Source organism: Cryptomeria japonica, chromosome 7 (assembly GCF_030272615.1).
Source record: "Cryptomeria japonica chromosome 7, Sugi_1.0, whole genome shotgun sequence".
NCBI classification, from domain to species: Eukaryota; Viridiplantae; Streptophyta; class Pinopsida; order Cupressales; family Cupressaceae; genus Cryptomeria; species Cryptomeria japonica.
Window position 1 is genome coordinate 289,588,283 of NC_081411.1, and position 23,155 is coordinate 289,611,437.

The following is a 23,155-nucleotide window of genomic DNA, read 5'->3' on the forward strand; positions in this document are numbered from 1 at the left end:
ATTTCAAAATTGCATCCTACGAGAGGAAGCTCAATAATCTTCAAAATTTGGACTAGACACCGGCTTGAAAACATCAAAACGGAAACCCTAAGGCTTAACCCCAATCCAGACGACTGACTCACTAACCCAAAATCCTAAAAGCAGAGAGAAAAACAGGCAAAACCAAGCAAAAAGAGGGGGTCCCCATTTTAATGGGGCGATGTGTGAAATGGTCACAACAGGTCCCTTGAAGAGCCGCCTAAATCAAAAGTTGCAAAGGTGCTACAATATGCCACCTCCAACCAAGATTGCAAAGGTGCTACAAAATGCCACCTCCAACCAAGATTGCAAAGGTCCCTTAGAAATTCGCCATCATGATGAATTGCAAAGCTATCTTCAAAAGCCACTTTCAATCAAGTTGCAAAGGTACTTTAAAATGCCGCCTAGATCAAATAGTGCAAAGGTCGGCTAATAACCCAAGTGTGAGCGCTCACCAAATAAAGAACAAATTAAAATGTTTTTTTTTTAAGATGCAAGTCGGCCTATGGGAAGGAGAAGTGAAAAGACACATCTCTAGCCCTCAATGCCTATAAAAGAGAGTATGCTTGTTCATTTCAAGACATCATTCAAGGCAATCTATAATATTCTGCTCTGCGAATTCAAAAGACCAGCATCAAAGGGCAATTCAGTTCTGATTTGCATCTCTAAACCTACGATTTTGAAGGGCGAACTTATCTATATTAGTGATTTTGACAGCAGATTTTGATCATTTCATTGATCAAAACACGTTTTCAAGTAGGACATGATTGACTTAAAGAGTTTTATTCTGACTTAGGAGCATTTTCAGTTCAGTTTGAAGGCAGCCTGGGCAGAGATTGGTGAAAATCTGTATATCATTGTATCTACATCTACATATAAAAAGTGAAATAAGATCAAATCAGACCTTGACATTTGGCAAATCGACATTTGTAAGATTGCATCTTATTGCCAAAACCACTTTTACAAACCCTAAAATTTTGATAATTTTCTATAAAGGTTTGAAAATCTTAGTTCTTTTCTCATTTCCAGGTCTGATGTTTTTTTAAGAGAAACAAAAGTTTTTGTTTGCCTTAGCAAAGGTATGATAAGTGTTGATCAACTTGAATATCAAAAAAATTCTTATCTATCACATCTCATCCCTCAAAACTTCTAGAACCATATCTATTTGGTGACAAAATTATCTTGTTTGCAAGCCAATGACTGAAGCGAAGACACGAGGAAATAAGAGGCAGGTCCTAATGAGGAACGAATTCAAAGATACACTCTTTGAGACTAAACTCACCTCCAAATGGCAGAAGATTGGCGACACCAACTTTGGGCACACTGATATGGAAGATTTTCAAGATTGAGTGTTTGGTAGAAGCAAATACACCGCTTCAAAGATGGCAAAGAAACTCATAAGGAATGGCATTGCTCACATGGCAAGTTTCCCACCAGCAGTACAATGTAGCGAATTGGTTCTAGAATGTGCAAAGCATTATGACCCGGAGAGGACGATTATAGTAGGACCAGATGGAAGCAAGATAGCATACCTCACGGAGCTATCCATAGCTGAAGTGTTCAATGTGCCTACATACAACAAGCTCATTTACAAGAGTAAGGATGATGCATTAGCACTATACCAAAGCAAACCAGAGATATGCAATGACATCCTTAACAAAAATTGGATCATAGAACCATGGAGTAGTCATAAGAGAGTGCCCAAGAAGACGCTCCTCAAATCAGATTTCAAGGAAGGAGTGGCCGAGCTTATAATGATGTTGAACAGAGTTATGGGATCCCCACAGACTGCATCCTACGAATCTTGGATGTGGTACTACATAGAGGAAGTGACTAAAGATGCTAACATAATCAATTGGGCCAAGATAGTGAAAAACATTTTATATGAGCTCATACTTAATCTACATTTTGGCAAGATTTGGTAAATACAAAGGTTTGAATTGTAGAGCACCCATTGGACCAGTGGAAGGACAAATTCTCTCATATGATGCATATCCACAGTTGCACTTGAACAATAGTGTTGCTCATTTCAAGAGGGTGAACGATGCATTCACCATGCATATTGTGAGAACATTACAAGGGGGCACTCATATTAGACTATCTAAGGAATCAATGAACCTCATAAAGAAGTATGGGTGTTGGTATACTCAATTTCCAAAATTCACATATTTGAGGATACAAGGATGCTCTTCATATGCCTACCGACTACCAAGAACGTTATGAAGACACATTCATGGCCCCCGAAAGTAATCAGCAACAATCTGGTTTAAAAGAGGTGGATAATCAAGCACCCGAATAGTTGAGAGAAAGAATGAAGAAGAAATCAGTGACAATAGTAGAAGAGGTTAGAGATTTGGATACTTTGCTTGCCAGAGTAGAACAGAATAAAGAAAAGAAGCCTAAGAAATATTCTAGGATTGTGAATGATGCATTTGGATCTCGAAAAGTACAAGTGGCTATTCCTAAATTTGATAAGCCAAGAGATCAAATCACAGCAGAAGATTATGACATAAGGGAGATAGATATTGGTCCTATCACTCTCACTCAGGTTGTTGAAGAGTTTAGAGGATCGGCCTCTAACATGGAAGAACAATTGGAGATTGAGGTAAGAAAGAAGAAGCAATTGATAGATTACATCCACCGTATGTCGTCCCGACAGGAAGAAGATACGCCTCTCCCACCACAGATACTCTCCAAAGAAGCAGTTGAAGGAGTAGAAGAAACAAGAGTAAAAGCTCAAACCACTAAGGCATGGATTGAAAATGCTTTCCAACAAGCTAGTGCATTCACTCATGAGTATCTACAAACCTATGATAGAGTCACCACATTCTTGTGTAGAATCCAGAACATTATGGAGATATGGGAGGAATTTCAATTTATCCAAGATAAGACCATTCCATGTTTGCAAATATTGAAAGAAATTCCCAAACAGGTGCTAATTGTTGTTTGTAACTAGGGCTATGTATGGGTTCGGATTGCCTTAAGACAACATCCGAACCCCTTTAGGTCTGGGCCCTATCCTAGGGTAACGTGACTCCTAATCTATGCCCAGCCCATTCTCCACGCTATCCTAAATGCACACGCCACATAAATATTGGCGCCAAAATCTAAAGGAGGCCGACTTGCAATTAAGGTTAAAGGTGCATATAAATAAGAGACACTTTGCAAGTCAAACACACTCATTCATTCTGCAAGAAAGGTGAAATAGCTCTGCTTAATAAGGTGCGAATTCACAAGGAAGAAAGCGAAATTATCCAGACTTGTGCGAAAGTGTCCAAGAGGACATAGGCTGTTTTGGTACAGACTTGGAGAACTTAGAAGTGCAGATCTGCTATGCAAAAGGATCATATCTGACAGAGAAGCTAAGTATTGTACTTGTGGTTTAAGAGGAGAATATATAATCTAACCTGTGGGTCTTTAATGCTGGGTTTTTCCTCCTTGGAGGTTTTCCCAGGGTATGTGTGTTTGTCTACAGGTTACTTACTTTATTTCTGATTTTACTGAATGTTAACTTATTTTGCCACAAATCTGATTACAATCTAGGGCATAATCAAAGGATATAAGTCTGATTAACAAACCTAGGGTATAAAATTACATGGTATCAAAGCTAAGGTGTCACTAACTTCTGATTTTAGCAAATCAATTGTTGTATATAGTTGTTGTTTGTTTTCAGATTAAAATGTCAGGTTTGAAGGCTGAAGATAGACTTGAGGGAGCCATTGATTTTGCTGCTTGGAAAGTCCGTATTCTATTGATCCTTGAAGAGAATGATCTGTTGAAATTTGTAGAAGAAGAAAGTTTGTCTCCTCCAGATGATGCTAAAGAGCTGAAACAGTTCAAGAAAGATTCACTCAAGGCTAGAAGGATCATAATTGAGTCCGTCAAGAATCATCTTGTCACTGTCATATCAAAGTTCGTGTCTGCCAGGGAAATGATCAAACACTTGAAAGGGATGTATGAGGTCAACAACCTCAGCAGTGCCCTTGCTCTAAGACAGCAGCTTCTTCACATGAAAATGAAAGAAGAAGACTCAATCATAGCCTACTTCATCAAGATTAATGAACTAAGGGACAAGCTAAGCACTCTTGATTGCCAAATCTCGGATAAAGATCTTGTTATGATTGCATTAAATGGTCTACCTGATGAATGGGAACCATTCATTCATAGCATTGGTGGAAGAGCCGATCGTCCCAACTTTGAACGTCTTCAATCTGATTGCATTAAAGAGGAATCTCAAATTGAGGTAAGAGGAAAACTCAAGAACTCTCACAAAGATAATCATGTTCTCTTGGCTAAATCTAGGAAAGGTGGACATTGGAAAAAAGAAAAGAGAAGCAAAGATTTTAGATCCTCATCCTATGATCCAAGGAAAAAGTCAAGAGATTCCTCTCACATTCGTTGCTTCAGATGTGATAAGTATGGTCGCTATGCCAGAGATTGTCAGAATGACCCAAAGGAAAGGGAAGCCAACTTAAATGAAGTTGCCGAACAAAGTGAAGATTATCTTCTTATCTCTGCTCTATCCAGCAGTGTTCCTACGGACAGCAATACGTGGATACTTGACAGTGGTGCCTCTAGACACATCTCAGGATTTCGAGAGCATCTCTCAGATCTGATTGAAAAAGACACCAACCTTCATGTAGTAATCAGTGATGATGCTCGATACTCGGTAAAAGGTTCTGGCACTACCTCTTTAAAACTACATTCTGGTATTTCCTTACAACTCTGTGATATTCTCTTTGTACCTGGTATTAAAAGAAATCTGATTTCCATTTCTGCCTTAGAAGATAAGGGTTTGCAAATAGCATTTTCTAAAGGGAAAGTACTCGCTTGGCCTAAGAAATCTAATTTCAAATCTGCTCGTATTATTGGAAATAGATGTGATAGTTTATATAAGCTTGCAGCTAATCCAATTCAAGCTCTCATTCATGAGACCCCTAAATCATGCGAACTATGGCATAGAAGATTGGGTCACTTACACTTCCAAGCTCTTCCCACTCTCGGTAAAATGGTTAAAGGTATGCCTAAACTCAGTTTATCTCATGATGATGCTTGTAAAGGTTGTGCAATGGGTAAGAATGTAAAGAATCCCTTTCATAAAAGCGACAGTAGGGCTAAAGAAAGGTTAGAACTTATTCATTCAAATTTATGTGGTCCTATGTCTGTAGCATCTCTTAGCGGTTTCCTATATTATGTTATCTTCATAGATGATTTCTCTAGGAAAACAAGGATCTATTTTCTTAAATCTAAAGAGTCTGAAGAAGTCCTAAACAGATTTAAAGAATTCAAAACCTTAGTTGAAAATACTACAGGAAATCAAATTAAAAGTTTGAGGTCTGACAATGGAGGTGAATACATCTCAAGTAGTTTCTATGACTTTTGTGTTAAAGCGGGAATTAAGAGGGAGTTCTGCGTTCCCTACAATCCTCAGCAAAATGGAGTTGCTGAAAGAAAGAATAGGACCATTGTTGAAGCTGCAAGGGCCATGATCCATGATCAAGATCTGCAACCTTTTCTATGGGCGGAAGCATCCAAAACAGCAGTTTACATTCAGAATAGATGTCCTCATCGCGCCCTAAAGGATGTGACTCTTGAAGAAGCCTTTACAAGAATCAAACCTGACATCAGTCACTTAAGGATACTCGGGAGCCCGGTGTATGTTCATGTGCCTAAAGAAAAACGAAACAAGTTGGATCCATCTGGAAAGAAAGGCATCTTAGTGGGTTACAGCGAATCTTCCAAAGCCTTCAGAATCTACATTCCAGGTCAAAGGTATGTTGAGGTAAGCAGAGATGTAACTTTTGAAGAAGATATTGCTTTCAAAGGATCTAAAGGTTCATTAACCAACAATAATGATATGATGATTGAAAATCAAGATTCAATAGTTGATGCTAACCCTAAGATACAGGAGGAGTCTACTGACCTTACAGATCAGGAAGTTCAAAATGACCCATCAAAACCTATGCACTCTACTGATATACCTCAAGATATTGTGGTCTGCAAGAAGAGACCACTTTGGGTTAGAAACACGATTCAAGATGCTGAAGGATTTGCTGCTCCCAGAGGAACCTTTAGAGATAGCAAGAAACTCCAAAATCACGCCAACTACATCTCTGTGATGTGCAATATCATTGAGTCTGAACCTCACAATGTCGAAGAAGCTATGTCCCATCATGCTTGGAAATTAGCCATGGATGAAGAGTATGGGTCTATGATCAAAAATGATGTCTAGGACATTGTATCCAGACCCAAAGGTAAGTCTGTTGTTTCCTCTAAATGGTTGTTTAAAATTAAACATAATGCTAATGGTAGTATTGAAAAATATAAAGCTAGGTTTGTAGCTCGTGGTTTTTGTCAAAAAGAAGGAATAGATTATGAAGAAACCTTTTCCCTTGTTGCTAGATATACTTCTATTGGATCTATAATAGCTATTGCTGCAGCCAAAGGTTGGGAGCTGCACCAAATGGACGTTAAGACAACCTTCCTCAATGGAGTCATTGAAGAGGAAGTCTATATTGAGCAACTAGAAGGTTATGTAATCCATAAAAGAGATTCTCATGTTTGCAGGTTGAAGAAAGCCTTATATGGGCTCAAACAGGCTCCTCGTGCTTGGTATGAAAGAATTGATAAGTACTTACTAAACTTAGGATTTTGCAAGAATGATGATGATGCTAATATTTACTTGAAAGTTTATAATGGTGAGATGCTTATTTTAGTTCTGTATGTGGATGATTTATTTCTCATTGGTGAAAGTAAATTAATCATAAGATGTAAGAAGGAATTAGCCTCAGAATTTGAAATGAAGGACTTAGGTTTAATGCATTACTTCCTAGGGTTAGAAGTATGGCAAAGATCCAATGAAATTTTTCTAAGTCAAGGAAAATATACTTATTGATATTTTGAAAAGATTTAGGATGATAGATTGTAAACCTATGCATACTCCTATGGAATCTAACTTAAAGAAGTTAAGTGTTTCTGCAGCTAACTCTGGTTTTGCAGATCCATCTGAGTACAGGCAGTTGATTGGCTCCCTGATGTACCTAGTCAATACTAGGCTAGATATCTGTTATGCTGTGAATGCTCTCAATCAGTTCATGAGCTTACCTAAACTTGTTCACCTGGTTGCTGCCAAGCACATTCTAAGATACCTGCATGGCACGATTGGCTATGGGCTAAAGTATTCACTTAATACCTCAATCCTCTTGGAAGGCTACTCAGATTCAGATTGGGGGGGAAGTGTCAAGGACAGGAAAAGTACTTCAGGTATCTGCAGTGATCTCTTGGGCATGTAGAAAGCAATCTTCGGTAGCATTAAGCACTGCAGAAGTTGAGTACATTGCCGCATCTGTTGCATCCAGAGAAGCATTGTGGCTTCGTAAGCTCCTTGTTGGACTATTTGGTCAAGCTAGTTGTCCTACCACAATTCATTGTAATAATCAAAGCTGTATAAAGATGTCAGTAAATCTTGTATTCCATGATCGGTCCAAACATGTGGAAACACACTATCATTTCATTCGGGATATGGTGCAAAGAGGCGTCATTCATCTAAAGTACATTAGCACAGATGAACAGATTGCAGACATCCTTACCAAACCCTTATCCAGAGTGAAGTTCGAATACTTCAGAGACAGACTTGGTGTTGTGGAAAACAGAACCCTAATTGAGAGGGAGCTTCAATCTCAGTGACTCTATCTGTAGCACTTTGAATCATTCCTTGCTTGTGTGCAAGAATGAATTATATCCAATCTATGCTTGTGTGCTAGATGGATAATTGTAATGATGTAAAGACCCACTGGTGTATTACACTTTCTATGCTTGTGTCCTAGAACCATCCTATGCTTGTGTGCTAGGTGGAAGATGTAATTCTATGCTTGTGTGCTAGATCCATTCTATGCTTGTGTGCTAGATGGAACTTTAAAGGTTCAGATTATGTATTCTCCTCTTCCCTAGTTAAGAGGGAGTGTTGTTTGTAACTAGGGCTATGTATGGGTTCGGATTGCCTTAAGGCAACATCTGAACCCCTTTAGGTCTGGGCCCTATCCTAGGGTAACGTGACCCATAATCTATGCCCAGCCCAGTCTCCACGCTATCCTAAATACACACGCCACATAATAAATATATTGGCGCCAAAATCTAAAGGAGGCCGACTTGCAATTAAGGTTAAAGGTGCGTATAAATAAGAGACACTTTGCAAGTCAAACACACTCATTCATTCTGCAAGAAAGGTGAAATAGCTCTACTTAATAAGGTGCGAATTCACAAGGAAGAAAGCGAAATTATCCAGACTTGTGCGAAAGTGTCCAAGAGGACATAGGCTGTTTTGGTACAGACTTGGAGAACTTAGAAGTGCAGATCTGCTATACAAAAGGATCAGATCTGACAGAGAAGCTAAGTATTGTACTTGTGGTTTAAGAGGAAAATATATAATCTGACATGTGGGTCTTTAATGCTGGGTTTTTCCTCCTTGGAGGTTTTCCCAGGGTATGTGTGTTTGTCTACTGGTTACTTACTTTATTTCTGATTTTACTGAATGTTAACTTATTTTGCCACAAATCTGATTACAATCTAGGGCATAATCAAAGGATATAAATCTGATTAACAAACCTAGGGTATAAAATTACACTAATTGATGGAGTGATGGATGCAAAAGCAAATTATGACTTCAACAAGTGGTATTGCATTTTGGTGACTAGAAAGAAACTATTGATAAGACAAAGGATGATTGCATAACAGTTAAAGGAATTCAAGAACAATTTATCATCTCAACCAGAGAAATGTTCCTTCAAGATATGCTGGATGAAGATGGTTCTAGCATTGATGAATTACATAATAAGATAAAATCTATCTTCTTGCCAACCACAAGTTTCTCAGATGCTGTTTTGACTAGAGTATGTTCATTCATGGCCTTTATGGGAATGTTTCGGAAACAGGACAAAGGGTCTTTGCTACTTGTGCTGATACATTGGAGGTGATTGAGTGTAATGTCCCCAATTTTGAAGAAGGATTAATTAATTAATTTAATTAATTAAGTTGTCCAAATTATTGATATATTTTATGGATAGTTTGATTAATTATTTCAATTAATAATATTAAATTAATTATTTATAAAGTTATCAAATAAATACCACTCTAATATCCCCTGTAATGGTATGACTAAAAATACAAGGAATATTTGACCATCCAACCTGCCGTTACAAAGTTTATGTCTTGTTGATATGTTGTTTCAGAATTTCAGTTTTGTCTAGGATCATAGAATGTCCAACAAACAACTCTAATTGAAAGAACAATCGCCTAAGATGATAATGCAACTAATCCATGACATTATTACATTCATTTGAATACACAAACATGTACCTACAGCAAGCTGACATTTCAATAAACAGTTGGCATGTAGTCTTCAGACAATCATTCAATTGATAAGCAGACTATTGTAAGGAGGAATAAGGTCTGAAATTAAGTCTGAAACATATTGTAACAGACCTGGTTATTAAATTGTAAGTCTGAAGTATGTATGACATATGTTTGACGAAATGTCAATGATCTAGCAAAGTCTGATTTGAAGTATATTCCTTGTGTACTTTGATGTTTGTATTCATCTTGTTCATTTGCATTAAGCAATTTGTGAGTTTCAGGGTGTTTGTTAACTGTGTGACAATATCCCTTGAGCCCAAACTCCATTATTTCATTGCACCATCAGCAAGGGATATTATAGTGGTATCAGAGCCAAAATTCTACCAACCTGTCGGGTAGATTGGACATCTTTTGAAAGTTATAGACAGCAGAAACACAAATTCCAGGAATATGACTACTGCAAGTACTCAGAATCAATTTGCCACGACACATAAGCGGTTGGGAGATAGATTAGATTTGGATTATGGATTTGATGAACTGACTGACGCTTTGCATTAGTTGAATCTCTGAGGACGCAAACCTTCAGCAGATTGATAAAAGGGCTGGACGAAACCCTAGTTCTTCATCTTGGGAGTGGACTCGTGACGGAATCTACATCAGCGCCTAATTTGTGAAGTCTTCTTTCGAAGACAAATTTGCAGCTGAGAGGAAGATATTCCAATCTTCCTATTTGAGCTTAATTTGTGGCCAAGGGCCAACTTTGCTTAGGTTCGATTTTTGAGAAGGGATTGAAGATCGTGCAAATGCTTGAGGATTTCATCAATCCTCTCAAGAAGCTGTTAGCACCTGTTCATATCTGAGATTTAATTGCAGGCATCTTCAGACTTCCATCAATTACGAAAAAATCACGATCTTGGAAAGTACATCAGGTATTGGTTATTTTGACATCCAAGTGTGCATCATTTGTTAAAGGAAGCAAGGTGAACTCTCTAGGAGCATATTGAAGGGTATATAATCAGAGTTCGGCATTCTTTTCAGATCTGAGACAAATCAGGTTTCTCCATCAAAACCCACAATTCCATATTTATTCCATCATTGGAGCATCAATCACACAAAGGAGGGCAGCACTAATGTTGGCAATAAAAGGCAAACCCCTTGGGGGGTATTTTGAAGGGGTTCGAAGGAAAGAATCAAACCCAAATTCAATTCTGAAGATAAATTGATCAGACTGCTGGGACACACGAAATTGCTCCTAGGCGTCCATATTGGTATCGAATTTGGCTCTTGACACTAGCATATTGATTTGAGGGAGTGAGCGATCATTCTTGGTGAAAAGGGGAAGACTCAGAAGCTGTCAAATTGTTAATTCTGAGACCTCCATTGCAGCAACGGGCGATTTTGGTAAAGGCTTCATTTTGGCACAAAGGAGGCACAAAGACCATCGATATTGCTTGTTTCTTCATCTACACAGCAGGGTGCTACATTCAGGTTCTCTTTGGCCTTTGTTACAATCAGTTTTTAATAATATATATGTGAATTCTTGCTGCCATTAATACTCAGAAAATTATGAGTCATGCTTCGTTTGTAAACCAATGTTGGCTATGGTTTTGACATTGTAAGCAGTCTATTGTAAGGAGGAATAAGGTCTGAAATTAAGTCTGAAACATATTGTAACAGACCTGGTTATTAAATTGTAAGTCTGAAGTATGTATGACATATGTTTGACGAAATGTCAATGATCTAGCAGAGTCTGATTTGAAGAATATTCCTTGTGTATTTTGATGTTTGTATTCATCTTGTTCATTTGCATTAAGCAATTTGTGAGTTTCAGCGTGTTTGTCAACTGCTTGACAATATCCCTTGAGCCGAAACTCCATTATTTCCTTGCACCATCAGCAAGGGATATTACATCGAGTTCAAACTTGATAATTTGCCTAACTTGTCCATGGAAGAGCTCAACCCAATAATGACCAGATTCATTGCATTCGCCATCAGAGAGGACCAAGGAAACGAGCTTCTAGAAGAAAGTTTGTTATGAGCTACATGTGGTGTTCATTTTCTCATTGGAGGAAATTTCCTCAAAGTTCATGCCAAAAAACATGCCAGATTTTTATTAGTTGATTATGTAATTAGTTAACTGGCTGCAACTAACCCTAATTAGGGTATTAATTTCAGCCATTCATTTCAGGGCAATCTTGGCCCTCTATTTCATTTTGGAGCTCTATATAAGCTACCTTTTTTCATTTTGTCGGGGATAGATAGAGAGAAAGATGAGAAAGACTTGAACAATTGTTGCTACTTTGTTGTTGGATTAATAAAGACATTGAAGTGTGGTGTTTTCTATTTAATCTTTGGAGCATATGCATGGTTATTCATCTTCTCAATCTAAGCTTTAGAATTTTTTTCAAGTGTTAGTATTGAATGATAGAATGTTGTGTATGATTTATGGTGAAACTCCTAATCCATACCACTAGCAGTTTGTTGATTGCAAATTCGCCTTGTGTGGTCAATTGGAATATTTAAATGTGCTTAAGTTCAATTGTTATTTAATCATTGATATGCATTCAATTAATGGTGTTTATGATTGGTAATAATTGGAAAATTCATTTGATCTCCTTAGAAGATTGTGTTAGCCTTAGTGGAGTTGTTATTGTATGGCAAAACTAAGACTAGTTGAGTTTCACTAAAGTCGTCCTTCATCCTTGCATTCCTAGGTATAGTTTAGCATCTCTCAACCCTAATCTTTTGCAATTTTTGATAAAAATCTATTAGTAGTAGGAAAGAGCTTCATTGCATATCATTTGAAAACGATTCCTTAAAAATCACGCATTCATATTCTAAGAGTACGTAAGGCCCCTTGAAGAAACAGCAATCACAACGACTGACTATGCTTATCCACATGTCGTAACCCAACATATTAAGAACCTTGGAGTTATCTCAAGTGATCCTTAAGAAAATCTTCAGCATTTGAGAGACTTTGATCAAGAGAGGATAAGATACTTTTGGGTATTTTATTTTGTGTTCGCATGTGCCTAAAAAACACATCAACAGATACTAAAGCCAAATTCTCTCAAACTTGGTAAATCGTGCAAGATTTCAATACTTATGGTAAATGATTTGACACTCTTCTGTTAGGAATTGTGGTGATGAAAATTCTTCTATTCTCAATAAGTTTTTCTATCAAAAGTAGTACCAATATTCCGCTATAAGAACTTCCAATGACAGTACACTCAGAATATTAACTCCCGCTCTGACTCAAGATTTACAAGGTTGTGTGAGTCCACAAAGTAAGCAAAAGAGGCACCATCCAGCACATGTATCTTTGCAATGATTTATTTGAAATTTTTTGTAAAGTTTAAATAGAGTAGATTCATACCTGTAGAGGACTAAGATCGTAAACAGGGACCTTTTCATCACTCCCTTGACGTTTGCCCAAAGAACGGTGAAGAAACGCTCCCAGCCATGATCCTGAGCCAATCACAACAGTTGCTGCAGGCACCATTCAATAAACCCTTTATAATTATGTGAACATATATTATGTCAACCAAAAAGACTCACATTCAGCTGTCTAATATGTGTCATGATCCCACAAAATCAAAGCCATTTTCTGTATCCACTAGCTAACAAACACATAAAAGCAAAATGTTCTGTGTGTATGTGCTTGATATGATGTGTCCCAACCTGAGTTATAACTTCCTATAAGAGTATTTCAACAAGCATAGTACATACAGTGTTAAAGGGTACTTACCTAGAGATGTGGGATATGGAGACAAGTACATTGTTTTGAAGTAGGACACGGGATTCTTTGAATTAGGGTACAGCTATATTACATATGAATATAGCCCTTAGGAGATCTGGATACAAACTATCAGTGACAGAATGAGGTTCTTGTTCTGGAACCCAAATTTCCTAGTTATGATTCTCCCTCATTCCTAAATTCATTTTAAATTATCTAATAGATGCATTTGATCATTCAATCATTGTAAAGTACATACTATATTGCCAAAGCATTTCTGAAGATTTCATTCATTATTGTAGTTTATCATCTAAATATGGAATCAAGTAAGTATCTTGGAATTGTTATTAATGTTCAGTGCTGTGTGTGCCTCCTCGAAGAAGTATTAGTGCACAGACATTAGAATATCCATGTATACTATGATGCAGTTACTCTTGTTGAGTTCGTCCTGTATTGCCATAGCATTGCTGAATATTTCATTCACTGGTCCAGTTTATCATCTGATATGATCCTTAGTTTTTCTTCAAGCACAATTTCACTTTCTGAAAAAGTAATCTTCCATTGTTATTAATGCTCTGTGCTGCATTTTGCTCTCCTCATAATTAGTGTTGCACACATACTAGTATATCTGTATATTCCAAGATGCAGTTACACTACTATAGAATCCATTTTGTCTGACGTAGCATTGCTCAAGATTTCACTCATTACTGCAATTTGCAATTATTCAAGAAAGATTTGGATTGCTGTAAAAGTTATATTGAATGTTAATAATAATTTACAATTATTCAAGAAAGATTTGGATTACTGTAAAAGTTATATTGAATGTTACTAATATCATGTAACAAATGTTGCTCCCATAACAAGTGTTACTGCACAAGCTGAAGCTCTCAATCATTGCTGCAGTTTATCATCTAATATTAGTTTTATTTTCTCTTAAAGCACAATTTGGATTGCTGCATACGTATGTTTCATTGTTATTAATGTTTTGTTCTATATGTTTCTCCCATTAAAAGTATCAACACACACACTGGGATATCTATGTCGCATGTTACCAGGGCCATGGCCTTTGACTCTTGTCATGAATTTTATACCAAACATGCAGAATATTAAAATGAATAAGTAGTTTTTTTCTTAAAATAATGTAAATGCTAAACTCCCACAATGTTGCTCCTGAAATCTTATTTTTCTTCCCATCTCTACTGATGGACTTTTGCTATCCCCTCCAATGAAAAGGCCTCGCCTCCCCATCTCTTAGACTTCCCCCACTCCACTCAGGGGTGACAACTCCAAGGATATGTAGTAGATCAGTTTTTCACAAGACAAGGGTTCACTGAGTGAGCTGAAACACTCTAAATGGCACACTGTGGCTTCCAGGAAAAGTTCTTATGACAGCATTGAAATTGTTAATTATGAGCTTAGAGATCACTACACCTTTGGGGCTGCCACAAAACTCCCAACAAAGGATTCTAAGGTTAGCATTGGAGAAGAATTCTAGCCCCTATCATGCTTGGGTTTACAGGGCTCCCACAAATGGTGTGAGCTATACAAATTCAAACACCTTGGCTATTAACGGCTCCCTCCTAGATCAAATGCCTACTTTAAAGTTTAGAGGAAATGTTGCTGAATTTGTAGACAAACTAAAGCAATACACCATAATCGGTAAATTTCAAAACTTTTGGCCCAACTTAGCTTAAGCTACATGAGTGGATGACTATACACTAGAAACACTCAGTCAAAACGGAATTCCTTTTTTCTCTTGTGCAAAAGGCTGATTTTTGGTCAAATGCAAATCCAAGTTCGCCCTGATCAAGGAAGCCCTTTGATGTTAGGTCAAGGCTTTTTTAGGAATAAAGCTATGGCACCCTCATTTTAATCCTCTAATAGAATCTTTCCGTATGTCCCCAATTTGGGTGAGTTACTGAACCTCTCACTTCAGTTTTGAAATGAAGAGTGTCTTTCTCTATTAGAAAATCTTTGGGAATCCTTTTCTCCAACTTTAATCTGAGTCAAATGATGTGCCATTTCACCTTGGCAAGGATAATTGTGGATCTAGATCTATAAAACAAATTATTGGCTGAAATTTATTAAAATTTGGAAACAAGGTACGGACTCAATAGTTTGATTACAAAAGAATTGCCTTCAGATGCAAATCCTATTTCACCACTGACTATTTAGCCACCACCAAATGCCTAAAGGTGGCTCCTTTGACTCAATGCCCTGCTTACTCAAGGAAAGCCACCTAGTCAAAAGGAGTGGAGCAAAGGTACATATGGATGGACTCCAATTATAAGGACAACGATTGTTATGGGAATAAGTCTTCGTCTATTCTCAAAACTTCATCGGCTTCCTCTCTAATGGTGGATAAGTCTCCTCTTGCTAAACCAATGAATTCATCCCCTCAATGGTTGGGGAGTCTCATTCTTCAACCAACACTTTTGAGAATCCCCCTTATTACAATCCTAGGCTAGCTACTCTGCCTAAGGAAAATCTTTTAGAAACTACAAATGATTGGACCAAGGTGGTAAAAAAAGAAGCCCTCCTTAACAAAAGGCATTTAAGTCAAGAACACAAATTCTTCATTCACATGTTAAGAAGAGTTGACTCTTCTAGAGATTTTCAAGGGTTATTAAGTAGCCATGAAATTTTCAATTTACTTGTAAGCTATAGATTAGATCATATTTCTTGCTCCCTGAATCATAGGTCTAAAGCACAATATTACCCCTATTAAGAGGCTGATACTCTTTTTGTTACTATATATTTACTTAAGAAAAGGGCCCTTAACCTTGTTGGGAGTCAAATTAACAAGTGCAAATTTATGTTAAGTATGGTGCTCCCTATGTTGCCTTAGCCTTATTTTACCCATCATCTATAATAATCTAATAATTCCTTCAATGGGCCCTGTTGTGACCACATCACACATCACCCCATCAAGATGGGGACCCCCCTTTTTTTAGGTTTTGCCCTCTCTAGGAGTAGTCTCTCTATGCTCTTTTCCAATGAGTGGAATAGATTATCAAGCATCAGGATTCAAAGATTGAGCAAGTCGACCAAAGTTAGGTGAAAGAGTCAAATCAAGAGTTAGTCATAAAGTCGCCTACATTGCCCCAATTTGAGAACCAAGCTTCCATCAAAAGCCGTCATTGGACTGAAATTTGCTTAAATGCCTTGACCCGTACCTTGCTCAAGCCCTAGAGCGAGATTTTTGTTTTAGGTCTCATCCTTCCAAAGGTCACAGAGCGAATTTCCTCTATAGATGTTCTTAAGGGCTGAATTGATGATGCTTGCAAATCGATGAGGTAAAAGGAAGTGGTGAGTTTCAAGTCATATCCTTGTAAAGATCCAAAGGTGAACTGCCAAGTCTTGTCATTTAGGTCCTGTCCTTGGAAAGGACATTGAGCGATTTTTATATATAGTGATCTTGTCCTTCCAAAGGACGGTGAGTGAATTATGTTTTGGGTCTTGTCCTTGGAAAGGACATTGAGCGAACTACTTCACTTAATCATGTATGTAGCATCAACTTGGAATGAATTTTTTTTTTTTTTTAGACCTTGTCCTTGGAAAGGCCTTGGAGCGAGTTTTGATAGGGCCTGTCCTCCTTAAAGACATAGAGTGAATTCCATTTTTGAAGCTTGTCCTTAGAGAGGTCTTGGAGCGAAAATTGCCATATAGGTCTTGTCCTTCCAAAGGACGTGGGGCGAAATTAGAATCTTGCCTTGTCCTTGCTGATGTCCTAGAGCGAACTTTGTTTACAATTATGCCTTGTCCTTACCGTAGTCCAAGAGAGAACTTGATCATTTGGAGCTGTCCTTAGAAAGGTCATAGAACAAAATCTGCATTATAGGTCCTGTCCCTGCCAAGGACAAAGAGGGAACTGCACTATAAGTTTGGTCCTTACCAAAGACATAGAGCGAACCTCAATTATAGGTCATGTCCTTCCAAAGGACAGAGGGCGAATTTATCATATAGGGTCTGTCCTTGGAAAGGACATGGAGCGAAACACTTGTCTTGACCTTGTCCTTCCAAAGGACATAAAGCGAATTGCTGATAGCGCGTACCTTGCAAAGGTCATCAAGCGAATTTTGATATAGGTACTGTCCTTGTCAAGGACAATGAGCGAACTTCAATTATAGGTCTTGTCCTTGGGAAGGGCATAGAGCGAAATCACTACCTTAAGCGAATTGTGTGTACCTTGCAAGAGACCTAGAGCGAAATTCAACAAGGCAAGCATTTGGGCGCCTAAACTAATTCAAAAATTCGAATTGGTAGAAGGGAGAGTATGATTTATCAAGTCGACCAGCATCAAGAAGGACAATTTACATTTTTATTTACACTAAACCAGGTCGACCTTGCATCCCAAAAGACATAACTCTACCCTAAGTCGCAAGATCATTTTAACATCAAACCAAAACATTATCTTTCTCTATCAGTGAATTTTGTTAGCAGGTTGAGCGAACTTCTCCAGCAATCAGCGAAATCCAAATTCAAGACAGCGAAGTACATTAAGGAAGGAGAATTCAATCATTAGCAAGGCGAATTTACCCAAAGAAGCAGCAACATCATTCTCACAAGGGCAAATTTTAGCAGATTGGAAGGCAAAATCATCATTTGAGCAGCAAAAGATTAAGGAGACAGTGAATCATTGATAGCAGTCACAATCAGATTTTGAGGTTAAAGTTCTGAAATCAGAAGTAAGTGTGTCATTTAGACTGATATAAGGTCAGGAGCAGGTCTGATTTAGGATTGGTAATGATTTTGTTAAAGCCAATTAAACCCTCTTAATGCATATAGTGATTGATTTCATATTTTAGATGCAAGGTTCGGTTCATAGATTTCAATGCATTGATAATTCACCAAGACCCTAACTGAAGCATCTCTCATAGATAAACCATGGCAGCGCCTAGGACAAGCGGATCATCCTCAAGGCAGACTCTCATCAAAGAAGATCAGAAGAGTGATGACTTGGAGACCAAGATTACGTCCCGGTGGAGCAACACTGGAGATACAAACCTTGGGAACTTCAATGTGAAGAAGTTTCGTGAGGCACCATACATTGGCAAACCATCACCTATAGCCAAGAGGATAATAGAGAGCAGCATCATCAAGGCAGTCGGCTTCCCTCCTGCAATTAGATGTCATGAATTGATGATCGAATGCGCCAAGCACTATGATTCACACTCAAGGACAATTGTGGCTGAGGATGGAACCGTTCTTGCCTACCTATCAGAAAGAGCCATAAGTGAAGCCTTCCATCTACCAGAACAGAGGGACATGATCTATAGAAGCCTAGAAGGAGCCAAATCGATTTATGAAGATGATCCTGATGCATGCCTATCAATCATCAATAGGGATTGGTTGCAAAAGAGTAGACCCCATCTAAACAAGATACCTAATGGGCCACACTGAATTGGCTTTCAAGAAGAGTTTAGGGATTTAATCACCTTGCTTGGTCGAGTTATAGGTGCTCCTCAAGCCTTTTGTTTTGACAAATGGATGTTTTTCTTCATTCAAATAATTATTCAAGGGAAAGGGATGATTAATTGGGCAAGAATCATTAGTAATTGCCTAGATGTACAATTGAGAAGGTTGATTCCTACCAAGTCATTCCAAATGAGCTCATATATCATATATTCTCTAGCAAGGAGTTATGAATATGCGAGGCTACTACATAGAGGCTGAGTTGGAAGAGGGCCCGGAGAGACAAGGGTTTGTGATTCTTATGAAATATTGCACCACCCACCTAAACAACACTATAGATTGGTCAATGATACTTTCACGATGCACATCACTAGGACTCTACAAGGTGGGATCCATCAAAGATTGTCTCCGGAGGCACAAGAACTTGTCAAACAATATAGTGCATGGTTTATTCAATTTCCCAAATTCACCTATATAAGGATCCAAGGATGTCCTTCTCCTCCTTATATGTTGCAACATTATCCCACAGACAGGATAGTACTTCTCGAAGTGGCAAGACAATTGTTAGCATGTACCAGATCCTTGAGGTACAAACATGGACCTATTTGTTGAAATAATAGCTAGTTCGGATCAAATATAAGTATTACTTGTACTGGGCTGGACCCTAACGCATTATGTAACTTGTAATTTGGTCTGGCCCTATAATGGGCGATGTAACTTGTGAATAGGGCTAACCCTATAATGATTAATGTAACTTGTAAATGAATCCAACCCTATAATGGGCATTGTAACTTGTAAATGAGTCCAACCCTATAATGGGCATTGTAGCTTGTAAATGGAAATAGGGCAGACCCTATCACATGTAACTCAGAATTTATATTGGTCCGACCCTATAGTTGTAACTTGTAATTTAACCCTATGTTTTGGCGCCAAGTTGAAAGGGCCGACCTGAGGTGTCTAGGTGAATTGGACACATATATATTTGAAGTCTTTTGCAAGTATCAAATACATCTGTTCAACAATCAGCGACTACTATCCTGTAATCAGCAAATTGGTTCCTCTGCATCAGCGACATCATTCAAGATTGAAGACTGCATTATCTAGGGCAAGAAATGCATGTATAGGGGCAGCGAACTTCTCCTTGAGGCTGTGATTGATCAGCTTCATTGATCAGCAAACCTGGAGCAGCATTCTTGGTTAGCGAATTCTTTCTGCAAGCAGTGATCTTATACCTTCAACAAGTGACCTGATCCAAGGACAGCGAACTCTCTCTCAGGGATAGCGAAGGTGTCTTTTGATGCAATAAATCATATTCATGTCTAGCGAATCACCATAGCAATCTGTCCTCCTGCCAAGCGAAGGATCTGCACTTCTGTGTCTGATCAGCAATCACCTACAGCAGGAATCCTTCAGATAAGTCTGAGTGTTGTTCATCTCACTATATGCTCTAATTCAGATTATTATCTATTGATTATATTGCTTTAGGTGTGTAGCAAAGTTGTAAGACTTCTACTGATTTTGACATAGTACAAACTGAGAATTTGTTGCTGGGTTTTTCACCTCCAAGAGGGAGGTTTTTCCAGGGTACCCTTGTGTTCTGTGTGCTCTTTGTGTTGATTTTCTGTCATTGCTATCTAAATTTAACAGTCTGATTCTAAAATTAACATATCATCACTAATTCCATTTCACTTGGGAATTCAATAGAAGTTTGTCCTTCCCTTCAAATAGCTGAAAGTGTCGAGCCAGAGTTATCTATCTATTTGTTTACACCATTTGCTTCTAGAGATAACTTTGATCCCTATGGCAATGTAGAAGAAATGGCTAGAAGGAAGCATAGGCATGTGTTTCAAGTAGAAGACTTTTGGATGAATACACAAGATGACTTCGAGATAAAGAAAAAGATGCACTCCCAGCTGCCCCTTGATCTCATCGGGAAATGCAAAATCTATAGAGTGGCCAATATATCCAATCCACCTATGAGAAGGAAGATAAAGAAATAAAGATTGATTGGGATGAAAAGGAAGTCACAGATTTGAGAGAATTGATGAATCAAGTTTTAACTTGCACACGGAGATGGGTAGATATTCAACATCAGAAATTGAAGGAGCAAGATGTGACAATGACATTCAATTTGGAGACAAGGACAAAAGAAGAAGAAAGGGCAAGTGTCAGTGAAAACACCTCTCATTCCAAAGGATCAAAAAGGAAGAATGAACAAGGAAAGGAGGAGACTTCCGAGAAGAAGCAAAAGACAAATTCTGATCAGTCTCCTAGTGCTTCTTCTAGACACGAGAAAGAAAATCAAGGCGAAGATCAAAGAATGGATGAAGGTATGGTCCACGAAGTAGATGAATCGATAGAGTCTACAATACAAAATGACAAGAATGATAGGCAAGATAAAGAAAAAATGCCTCAAGAATCATCAAATCCAGCCCTTCATATCCAGATTTGTGACGATGAAGAACAAGGAAACAATAATGAAGTAACTTCCCCTCCCAGGAATGAACTATTGCCCGATGAAGTGCAAGTAAAAGAAGGAAGATCTTCTATTCCCGAATGGCTCAAAGAGAGGCTTACCAAAGAAGTAATAGAAGAAGAACAACAACAAGCATTTGATTTAGAAAGTCTTCTACGCAGACCTCAAGAAGTCATTGAGAGAAGGAAAGCTCCAAAGATGTCTAAAATAATAAAAGATGATGTAGGCTCTATAAAGATACAGATTGCCACTCCAGCAATAGATAAATATGAAGATGAGATTATGGCAGAAGAATATGATTTGGAGACATTGACTTAGGTCCACTCACTTCTAAGCAAGCCATGGAGGAAGCAACCGACTTAGTAAAGGCGGTCAATGAGAAGCTAAAGGCCGAAATAGAGAAGGACAAAAGGTTAGAAAAGGAGGTGAATGCATGGAGGAACTATGTTCAACAATTTCAGCAACCATTGACACATCAAAGTCCAGCAGCCACACCACCTCCCTTGCTTCCTGCAGAGTCAGTTGATCATATGGAATAAATGAGGAACTAAGCACAACTTCTAGATGCATGGATCAGCAAATCCTTCACAATGGCTAATGAGTTTGTAAGAAATATGATGAAAATACTTGGTAGAGCCATTCGAGTTCTTGAGATAGTTCATAACCTCATGGTGACAATTGATGCCTTCACTCATGCTAAGGACGTCACCATTCCAGTATTGCAAGCAATAAGGAAAGCACCTAGACAAATATTGGCACAAGAAGGGGTAATCAGAAAAGAATCAACTCCTAATCTGTTACAATGGTCGACATTGCTTCAAATGAAGAAACTCCTTTTTGAAGATGTGAGTAACAAATGTAGTCAAGTCGAAGATACTGTTCATCCTTTTCATGACAAGATAATTGAGGTGATATGCATCATTCTTGACAAAAGGGCGTAAATTGAAATAGATGTGGATATTCATGAACTGGAGGGCAAGATAAAAGTTATCTTTCAAGGAGAAGGTGGACCGATCACAAAAAAACAGTTAGATCTTATGCATGCCACTATGTTCCTTATTGATAAGACAAAAGAACTTGAGCATGGATGAGAGGTCACGCTTCTTGCAGCTTTTGATGAAGTAATCCACCTAGAAGAACGTATGAAGAATCTACCTGAGATTCCAATTTCTGAAGTGGAAAGCATGACGTCCAGATTCATTGAATATGCCAGAAAGGAGAAGGAGAAAGGAAACAAAATTCTAGAAGAAAGTTTGTTATGAGTCCACTTGGCATTTCATTTCCCTATTGGAGGATGCTTCCTCAATTTCCGTGTCAGCACATGTTGTCTTCTTATTGGTTGATTCATGATGGTGATTATCTTGATAGGGTTTTCATTTGTATTAAACCCTAATTAGGGTTTAGGTGGCAAGATCTTGGCCCTTGATCTTCATTCGATCTCGGCCCTTCATTATATTTGGGAGTCCTATATAAGCTCCACTCATTTCATTTGAAGAGGTTAATAATAATAGCAATGTTAATGATGTTAGTAATAGCAATAGAGTAGAAGAGAGAGTAATAATGCTAGAATATTGGCAAGAGAAACACTTGAAGAATTGTTGTTGTTTGGCTATTGGATTAATGAAACATTGAAGTTATGGTGTTTTTGCTCAATCCTTGAAGCTTAGTGCATGGTTCTTTTGTCATCTCAAGTCAATCTTTTATGTTAGTTTTAAGCATTAGATTACATGATGGAATGTTGCATTTGATATATTGTGAAGCTCGTTATCCATACCACTAGCTTTCTTGTTGATTGTAAGCAAGCCTTGTGTGGTCAACTGGAACATTTTAAAGTGTTAAGTTCGATTATTGCTTAATCATTGATATGCATTCAATTGATGGTGTCTATGGTTAGTAGTGATTTGAAAATCTTCAAACATCCTTAGAAGATTGCACTACTTCAAGTGGAGTTGTTTGTGTATGGCAAAGCTATAACTAGTTGGGTTTCACTTGTGTCAATTTCTTCATTCATTCATTTTAGAATAGCTTAGAATTCCTCTAAACCCTCATCTTTTGCCATTTTTTTGGGTAATCATTTAGTAGTCTTAGGAGAAAATCCCATCGCATGCCATCTCCCAATTACTTCATGAGATCTTTTCGAATCATAAATGCCCCTTGAT

The 23,155-nt window shown here is 38.0% G+C and overlaps 1 protein-coding gene across 5 annotated transcripts in view; it reads right to left on the minus strand.

Moving 5' to 3' along the window:
* Positions 1-23,155, minus strand: part of LOC131067292 (uncharacterized) — a 92,989-nt gene that overhangs the window by 64,081 nt on the left and 5,753 nt on the right. For all 5 annotated transcript variants that reach the window (XM_058002251.2, XM_058002250.2, XM_058002248.2 and 2 more), the window contains one exon: positions 12,746-12,858. In XM_058002251.2, the coding sequence (XP_057858234.2) occupies positions 12,746-12,858 (113 nt within the window). The remainder of the gene's footprint in view (positions 1-12,745; positions 12,859-23,155) is intronic.